General features: G+C 49.1%; 1 protein-coding gene across 3 annotated transcripts in view; it reads left to right on the top strand.

The window, feature by feature from the left end:
* GRM4 (glutamate metabotropic receptor 4) overlaps window positions 1-9,873 on the top strand; it is a 219,690-nt gene that overhangs the window by 174,043 nt on the left and 35,774 nt on the right. For all 3 annotated transcript variants that reach the window (XM_006025095.3, XM_006025093.3, XM_006025094.3), the window contains one exon: window positions 7,881-8,081. In XM_006025095.3, coding sequence (XP_006025157.1) covers window positions 7,881-8,081 — 201 coding nt within the window. The remainder of the gene's footprint in view (window positions 1-7,880; window positions 8,082-9,873) is intronic.

Raw genomic sequence — 9,873 nt, 5'->3', positions numbered from 1 at the left:
ATGCCAGGGATGTGATTGGAATTGATGCTAATCCTTTCTCATTCACTGCTGGGGAACATAGCTGCGTCCCTTCTCAGAGGGGTGCCTGGCAAGGCTCGTTGAGTACTTGAAAATTAATTATCAGACCGGTAGAACGATGCGCGACCCTGCTATTATAATCAGCAGGGTCACATTCCCTCCGCGGGCCTAATCTACTGAGAGTTTCAAAGAGATTTATTGTGTTCTTGTCTGGAACATGCCATCACAAGACTCTGCTGCCTAATCTGCATTTTCCTGCACTGGCCTAATTTCCTCTTGGCAAGCGTTTTGGTCCCAGCAAAAGGTGCTGCAGTAACAGCCTTGGAGACTTCCTCTGATCTGTGACAGTGCAGGGCCAGCCAGGAAAGCAGGAGGGCGAGCTGCAGTTGTGCTGTGTGGGCTAATGTGGGTTCGGAGGCCCCCCACGAGGGGCGGCAGAGGAGCTCAGCCTTCATCGTCTGTGCATTCTGCGCTCAGCTGGCCATCAGGAGGTCCCTTTGCTTGGACAAGGGTCTGGCAGAAGGTGATGGGACACACGGTGTCTCTCCCAAGCCTGCTGGTTGACGGCTGTTATCTGAGTCACGCCTACTGAGATGAGCCATGTGTTCGCACAGGATTTCATAATCCAGCCAGGCAAGGCCGCATAATCGTGCCCAGACACAGCATGCCCACACATACCTGCGCTAGGTTTAATCTAGTTAGCACGGCTAACAATAGCAGTGTGAACACAGCATGGACTTCGGGGTGGGGGGCTGCAGAAGCAGGGGATATAAGCCGGTTGTGAGCTGGGGCTGAAGTCTGCATTGATGGCTTCTCTGCTGTTGTTACTTGGGCTGGGTAACTGGAAATGACTGTAGATGTGTCTGCCCGTGCTGCCTCACACCTTTGTGGCTGTGCTGATGTGCCTCGGTGCGTTACCAGAGGTCACGCCCAAAGTCTGTGAGCTGGGACTTGAACCTATGTGTCCTGAATCTATCAATCCAGTGTTTTAATTGCTAGATTATGAGAGGCTAAAAAATTTGTACTGGCACCTGACTGGTGTTCAGTCACCTGGAATGATGATGGTGGGCATTCCTTGACTTCCTAGAAGATGCAGATGGATGTCTATCTTCTATGTGTATTCTGGTGTCAGCGTTTTGAGAGGAAGCATTGGATTTCCATCCTTTTTAGCCAGAACTGGAGATGCTTGTTCTAACACAGTCTGCTCCAGTGGTGGGAGATCATTTTTCACTACAAATGTTTAGGGCTGGATTTACAAAGGGACTTGGATGCCTTAAAGAGGCAGTAAGGTACCCATTGGGACAATAATTCCCAGCACTGCCAGTGACTTTCAATAGGAGTTAGGCACCTAATTTGCTAAGGAATTTCTGGAAACCCCACTAGACAACTACATGCACCAATAAGCACCTAAACCCCTATGCAGACTTTGGCCCAAAGTGATTTTTGGCTTACAAATTCCGTGAAAGTCAGTACAACCCATCAAAGGCCACCTTTGCCCAGAGGACTTCTCTTTTTGGCCGAAGCACCCGGGAGGCTTTATGCTCGAGGGTGCTAGCTTTTTTAAAATTTAAATGTGGTAGAAGTTAAAAAAAAACCCTCTGATTAAATCAGTTCTGGCTCAGAAATTCAAGGCAGGAGGGTAGGGAAATCCAGAATCAGGGTCTGGATCTGATCTCCTAACTCTACCATATTGAGAAGAGTCATTTTTTTTTCCTGTAAAAGGAAGGTATTTTCTTCCCTTCTAATTTTTGTGCCAGTCCTCCTTCTCTATCTTTTCATGCCTTCTCAGGATATTAGGGCAAGCCTGGGAAGGGGGTGATGATGCAGGGTTGACAGTGAGGTGGAGAAACAGAAAATATACCTTGGGATTGGCGTTCCCTCAGTGATTGTATCAGGAAGGAAAATACCTCCCATTGTTGGCAAATATTTTCTTCCAAACTGGAAGTCTCATTTATAATATCTTTGGGGAATGGATCAGTTTGAGAGCTCATGGGCTCTCTGCTGCTTCTGCTGGTGGAAAGGCCCCGAGAGAGTTCAGTGAGCCCTTGTTTCGTTGTAGAGACCCATTGCCGGACTGCCTATAACATGCTGATTATTCTTTCGGAGGAGAACAAAGTGGGCACTGAAGCCAATTTATCCTGAGAGCAACCCACAGTCGCACATTGGCAAGTCATGGTGAGCAACCTATGGAAGATGCAAGCAATGCGCTTATGATGTGCTCAGCATCCCACAATACTATGCGCAGTTGCGCACCCTCATCCATGCATGGAAACGTACCGACAAGGGATTTTCCTGGTTCTGTCACACAGGGATGTACCTGATAAGAGATGTCACATGCCTCTCACCTCAAGGGAGCACATTGAAGAACACACATGTGACATACCGCCGGTCTTATGATAACATGTTTTATCTATGAGATAGCAACCCCATAGGAGCGCTGGGGGAGCATCCCCTTGGGTGTAGCTCTGGAGTAAAGTCTATTACACCCTTTTTTATTTTAATGGGTAATTATCTTGACAAGATAGAGTGGCTTGTCTGCTTGTTGAGAGATGAATGCATGAAAGGGCCCTAAGCTGAGGGAGAAGATTAATAGCCCCTGTCAATAACGTGGAAGAAAGGAGAACTTGACGGGCTTCGCATGAGTAATCTCCATGTAAGTCCGAGAGAATTTTTATAACTTTGAAGGATGGACTGTAAATTTGCCTCCTTGATATCATCTTTTCTTGTTGGTCAGTTTGTATCAGTTGTTCTAACATCTTCTCAGCCCGGCACATTGGCTGATGAAAGCGTCTCCACGCTCCTTCCTGGTGGAGATTGGGAGCGGCACAAAACTGGGATGTCGGCGTGTGTCGTTCTCTTAGCTCTGTTTTGCCTCCTGCTGCCCCGCTCCTGCCTGCCTGGCTTTAGGAGCAGCTGCCTTTTTGTTTAGCAGAGGTGAGGAGGTGTGCACATTGTGATCTCTCTTGCTTCTGGGCTTCCTTAATGTCACGGGGATGTTGTGGAGATGGGACGTGTGCTGGTGGTGGTTTGCATTGGCAGAAAAACAGAGTAGAAGCCTCTTAGTGGACTCCAGGGGAGGGCAGATCATGGGAAGCATGGCCTCTCCCTCCCTTCTTTTTCCCTTTATCTGTTTCTCTTTCCCCACCTCCTTCTCATGTCCTTTCCCTCCTCTTCAGTAATATCCCTCATGCTCACCTCTCTGATCTTGCCTTTGTCTTCCTGTGTGAGTCACCAGGCAGCTTCATGAGCAAGCGAACATGCTCTGCGTGGGGTGCATGAGCAGGGATGCTGCTAACAGAAGTGCTTGCTGGGGACACATATCAGCATCGCGCCTGGCTGAGAAAACCTCCCTGCTGCACTGCCCTCAGTTCAGCCCTCTCAGATAGAGAAAACCAAGTATCTCCTGATCGCACAGCCCCTGCTCAGGCTTGACCTGGCCAGTGGATGCTGTGGGCCATCATCCCTTGCCCCTGACATGCAAAAAGCCAGGGATAACAGCAGGGAATTTCATGGCTTCATGCATGGATAGAGGATGGCAGAGACCAGTTGGTCTCTGCCACTTGGCAGCAAGGGTTGGGTGCCCCTTGATTGCTCACGGTACCAGCTTCCAGCACTGCAAAGAGATCTGTCACGTTCCAGGCTCTTAGGAAGCTGAGAAATGTGAACATCTGTTTCTTTTCTCCTTGGCTTTATCCTTGCCACCTCGGGGGCTCCCTGCCTACCAGGAACCTGCTGCAAACTGCCCACCCGCAAGAGCCTTTGCATGCTCTTGTGTTCCCTTCCTCCTTGAGAGGTAAGCTGGGGAAGAGAGGGCCGCCCCTTCACCCTAGCTGACTTTCCCAGCTTCACTTCCAATTCCTGTTTGCTGGGCTGAAGGGGGTGGGAATGCTCTGCTCCAGCTCCTGTGCGCGGAGGGCTTGCTTCACAGTTCCTATGAGGTCAGGTCAGGGCTTGAATGAGCTTACAACTACCAATTTTTTAACGTGGCCTTTCTTATGGGAAACCTTGTGCCTGTTGCATAATCTTGATTCCATGTCGCCCTCTGGCAAGCAGGTCTCAAGGCTGTAAGGCCGAGGCGGGTCCAGAGGATGGGAGGGAGCAGAGGCAGCAGCTTTAGCAGATGTAAAGTGCCACCTCCCAGCCAGTCCCAGCCCCCTGGGAAGTCTAGTCTCAGCATCCTGCATGGAGTTCCTCAGTCCTCAAGTGATGGGAGCGCAAGGCTGGGGGATCTTTGCAACCTCTGTCCACACTGTGCCATGCAGCTCAGGCTGAGGGACGGAGCCACAGAGTCAGCCTGTGTGCAGCAGCCCCCATCAGGAGTCAGCCCGGTCTCTGTTCACACCAAGGTCTAATCTGATCCTGTGTGTTTGGGTCCTGTCCGTGGGGTGCATCAGTTTAGAGCTGGCTCCCCAGTACTGAACCTGCTGAAGAGTTGCCAGCCAGGTTTCCAAACCCAGGAGGTTCCAACCTTCTCTTGTCCCATCCGCACCCAAAAACAGAGGAGCAAACCTCAGGACTTTGCCAGGGTGGGCTGGGGTGGGCATCTAGCAGCTGCCCTTCATGGAAACCCCACCTTGCCCTGGCCCCCGTATGTTGAAGCTTCCATTTCCTTTTACTTGTTCAGCTTTCCATGCCCGTAGCCTAACCCAAGCTCACTTGTGCTCAGCCTGGTGTCTGGAGGGCTTTCTTCCAGGGGCTGTGACTGGGGTATTGAGGAGGCTCCCATCCGTTGCTCTCTGATGCAGTGCCACACCACAGGGGACTTTTCCTTAGCTTTAATTAACAGTGTGCTATGTTAATCGGTGTCTTTTGCTAAATGATTAACATGTTTCAAGTCCCATTAAGAGCAGTTATGACAGGGAGAGGCAGGCAGCTGTCGCTGGTAATTACCACATACTTGAATGATCCTGTAATCCAGGGTTGGCAGGAAAGGTTGGGAATGAATCTATGGGTCAGTGCTGGGGGCATCAGAGGAGTCAGGGAGTAGAATGGGAGGAGATCGAAGGGGTGGTGAGAACATGACAGAGGGCACGCAGCAAGTGATGGATATCGCAGACAGTCCCTTGATACTTGATAGCTCCCGAGAGACTGATACTGTAGATGCCAATGGCAAGACGGATGAGACTGGCATGTGGGGAGATGAATAATATTTGCATAAACTGTAGCTTAGGCCATGACTGGGGTATGAGAGCCCTGAGATGCCAGAAAATACATACCACATGGCCCGGTGCCAACTGCAGACAGCTCCAATGCGGTGGAAACAAAACAACCCAAAGGGTGGGACCAGGCTGTGCCTGGGTGCAGGGCGGGATGGGGTTGGCATTTCAGCCACAGCCCCACATACTATAGGGAATGATGCCCTTCCTGCGAGGCACTGCAGCCATGCAGCTGCCAGGACGGCGCGCCTGCCCTCACCCAGAGGGTAGATCACACTGCCTCCTGGGAGGTGCCATTCCTCACATGAGCCATAGCGATCACATTAAATCAGGGGGGATGTTGAGAAGCCCCTCCAGTGATAACTAGTTGCAAAGGAAATGCAGAGAGGCAAGGGTTTAATGGGTGGCCTCTTTTACTGGACCAACTGCATGGTTGGGCTAGACTTACACAAGTTTTTAAATGCAGTGCATTTTTCTCCTGGTGACCTGAAGAAGATCGTGCTGCATTTGAAAGCTTGTCTAAGTCCATCCTAACCATGAAATTGGTCCAGTAAAAGAGATCACCCACAAAAATCTTTGCCTCTTGTGTTTCCTAGACCATCACTGCTACAACATCACCCAAACACTCCCACCAACACATGCAGGTTATTCTGCCTCTCCTGGAAGGCCCTCTTCTAGGAGGTGGGACCTCCTGAAAAATATATATCGCAGTGCTGGAAAAAGCTTGGCATAGAGGAAGGACATAGGTACCGATTCAGAGAGCTTTCATGCAGCACTGGGAGCTGTTTTCCTTCTCCTCCTCTCCCAAGTGCTCAGCTTTTATCTCTACACCCATATCAGGTTTGGGATGTTGCTTACTATTTGGCCCAGTTTCAGAAACATCCACCGCAGCCTCCTTTAGGCTTCACGATGAGTTTGGGGCTGTTTAGAATATATTTCCATGCTGACGCTGTTAGTGTTTACCGTGTAAAGTTTATGTACCATAAACTTCTTGTCTGGGAAAGATGAGTTCTAACTAGCTGAAAGGTTTTATGGGGTTTAGAGCAGAGATTAGTGTTAAGATGGAAGCGCTAAACAACTATAAGTGATTAAATGATGCTACTATGCTTCACAGGGAGATTTTTTGCACAATAGGCATTCAGCAGTTCCCAGCTATTCCCTGAGAAATATTGATAGACAGTCACTTGAGGTACAAAAAATTAGATCTGGGTTGCATATACCTCCATATCTGGCAAAGGTTGAGTCAAGGGTGTGGCTTTATCTAGGACTTGCAGTAGGACCTTGTTTTTATAATTTGCAGCAGTTGCGATAGGCACTGTACGCCCATATAGGATGAGACTGGTCCTGCTCTGAAGAGCTTCCTCTGAATAAAGAAGGCAGACAAAGGGGTTATTTGCATTAGGGGAACTGAGGCATAGAGAAGGATCATGGCCAAATTCTTATGGATCTTGGGTGCTCGTGACTTGCAGCTGACCTGAATGGTATCTCCAAATGATGATTTGAAAATCAGGCCCTGAAGGATTTATCCAAGGTTATGCAGCAGGTTGGTGGAAGGAGTGATCAGAACTGAAACCAGATTTCCTGAGTTTCCGCACCCTCAATTATTATAGGTCTAATTTCAGAACAACCCAACCCCTGCCCCTCTGATGGGAGCATGTCTTAACATCAGAGCCACTGCACTTACCGCCTCGTTTCAGCAAGCATTGTATGGGGATTGGTGCTGGGCAAAAGGCTGCGGGGATGGCCTCAGTGCATTCTGTGCCAACTTTCCAGCAGCTATCGGGGTATTTCTGCAGGCTGCAGCATAGTGTGACAGTATCACACTAGCTTCAAATGAAGTAGCTCAGGTCCTGGAAGCAGCCGGCTGTGGTAGCTTAGAGCTTCAAGTGAAGTAATTTAACTTGCTGAGAAGGTGAATTACAAGAGAAGCAGGGTTGATGAGCTCTGCGGTAGGGTGGATAGCTGTTCCCCGAATGAACGCGAGCGACTATGGGTATCCCTGTGCTACACCGCGGTCCGCCACACAGGCTTTACCAGAGGGGTGTAGGAGCCTGGGCTGCAGCGAGCTCAGAGAGGTAGTTAGTTTGTTAGTCTGAAGTCACCAGTAGACAGAGTTGTGTATGAAAGCTTATACCTCTCGGATTTAGTCTGTAAGGTGCAATGCTACCCTGCCTTCTGCCTGGAGCGAGCTCCCAAAGCTGTTACAGTGCACCACAGAAGGAAGCTGTCAGCTATTCAACTGCCATATATACAACCATGCTGTTGGATCACCAACCAGTGCAATTACAGCTAGTCTGCAGAATCAACTGTCATCTCAGCCTGAGTTTTCCAACTACTCCATTGGTCTAATGAAAGATATCACATCTACCCAAAGAAGCTTGCCTGCCTACGTCCTTAGACCAACACGACTACAACCCAAAATCTCAGCCTGAGTCACTCTGGAGAAAGTGGTAGGACTGCTGGCTTGGGAGATGCCTTTATGCTTCAGTGCAGCCTCTTAGCTGTAAATACAATGGGGTAGGGACATGGCTTATGGAGAGCTCCCGCGTACTCCCCTCCCATGTGGCTGGTGGGGCATGGGGTCAGGGTGCTGGACACGGGGCACTTCCAGTACTCCAAGCCCAGGGGCTGGTTGTGATGGGCCTGGCCCTCATGGAAAGCCCAGTGAATGGGTTCCTCACAGCCTTACACCGTGTGCATCCACAGATCGTGAGCGGATCGGCCAGGACTCCTCGTACGAGCAGGAGGGGAAGGTGCAGTTTGTCATCGATGCCGTCTATGCCATGGGGCACGCCCTGCACAACATGCACAAGAGCCTGTGTCCCGGTAAGGTCGGCCTCTGCCCCAAGATGGACCCGGTGGACGGCGTGGAGCTCCTCAAGTACATCCGCAGTGTCAACTTCTCAGGTCTGTATGCCTGTGTATGTATAGGGAGGGCCTGTCCTTTGGTGTGACAAGGAGCGGGAGTGTGAGAGAGGAGGAGGAACATGGTGCACTCTCAGTACTCGCAGCATCGGGATGATTCGGAGGTTCTCTCACAGGGTGGGGTATGCACAAGAAAGAATTGGGCCCTTCCCCAGGTCCCCACTCCTGCTCTCAGCCTGGACTTGCTGCTTGATTTGTGTATTGCAGTAATGCAAAGAGCCCCAACAGAGATGGTGGCACCAGTAGACCGGGTGCTACGCACACAGATACAGACTATCCCTGCTGAAAGAGGGCACAGTCTGAGACAGCCTGATGTTATTGCTGCCCCAGTGTTGCCGATGAAATGGAGGCCCAGGCTGTTTAAAGGCCAGATTTTTCCCTAAGCACATTTGAAAATGAAGGATGGGGTTTTCATAAAGACCAAGTGGTTTCAGAGCATGCTGAGAGGCCGTAAGACGTGTGCTCCCACGGGCAGTGTTCAAAATGCCCACTCTGACCACTTGCTCAAGGGCAGATCTATCCTGAGAACTATTAGCTACACTGCTATTGTGGGTGGATGTGCAATTTATTTTTTTCCACTAAGATTATTAGTGTGGCACAAGCCATGTTCTGCATGCAGGCGTTCTTCTGCAATTGGTACAATTATTCCTCTTCCCATGCTTTTCTGGCAGAAAACTCATGTGCTGTTATAACTGTATGAGCACTAGGGAGGCTATTCAGCATTAACCATGTTAGAGTATGCAGCAACTTTCTAGTGCAGGTGAAGCCTAAGGACCTAAATGGCAGCTGAGTTGTTTTGCAGATCCAGGGCTCATTTGGAGATTTGAGCCCTGTGGGGAGTTCTGCATCCTGGGATTTGCTCTAATTAAAGCGCCATCCTCCTTTCCACCCCCGGATCATGTGTAAAAGTGCCCAGAGGTACTAAATTTAATGCGCGTTAGCAAAAACGCATTCATGAACATGCTGACATGCCCTAAATTTCTTGTTTTATAGCCCTCTTTTGTAGTATGAGACCACCCACTGTTGGTTCATTCCTTTCCCAGTTCTGTTTCCATCCTTTCTCGCTCTCTCCTTTCCCCTTTGTTGAAATAAGTGTCTTGTCTGATTCATTCTGCTACATCTTTGTCTTCCTTCAGATCTCTCCTGGAAACTCATCTTTTCCCCATACTATATCTCTTTAATAAACATTTTCTGTCCTGTCCTGCTTATTGCTTCTATTTATCTCTTCTCTGTGATCTTCTCTGCAATATGTCTTCCTTATTTATTTTTCCCTCTTCCCCTCTTGCTCAATTCTCGGCTCTCTCTTTTTATTAGTATTTATTTGTACAATTCACTTGATTTAACTTTCGAGTAATTTTAAGCAAGTGGCAAAGTGCTTTGGGTGAAGGCATTAGGCTAAATTTATAGGACTGGCTAAAGAGCCCCTAGTACTTCTCATGAATTAGCGTGTCCTGGTCAAATTGCAATGTGGATAATTACACGTATTCTTTCTTAAGAGTCCCTCTGTAGTTTCAATGGGTATTATGGACCTGTCTATCTGTTCTCAGTGAGTTATGATTTGCATTACCTTTTTGCCTCCTCTTTGGCCTTGGATTTGAACTTCAGCCTAAATTAGAATAGCCTCTTCCCGCTATTTCATGAATGCAGCTGTAGCATTCACCCAAATATCAGATATCAGATTCACCCAAAGAACCTTGTTTGCTGTAGCACCTGAGTTGCAATTGAAGTTGGCTGCGTTTCAGCTGCCAACCATAGCTTGTCATGCAAGCAGGGG

This window comes from Alligator sinensis, unplaced genomic scaffold, assembly GCF_000455745.1.
Source record: "Alligator sinensis unplaced genomic scaffold, ASM45574v1 scaffold872_2, whole genome shotgun sequence".
Taxonomy (NCBI): domain Eukaryota; kingdom Metazoa; phylum Chordata; order Crocodylia; family Alligatoridae; genus Alligator; species Alligator sinensis.
The sequence above is the reverse complement of the archived record's forward strand: the minus strand, read 5'-3'. Positions and strand labels throughout refer to the sequence as shown.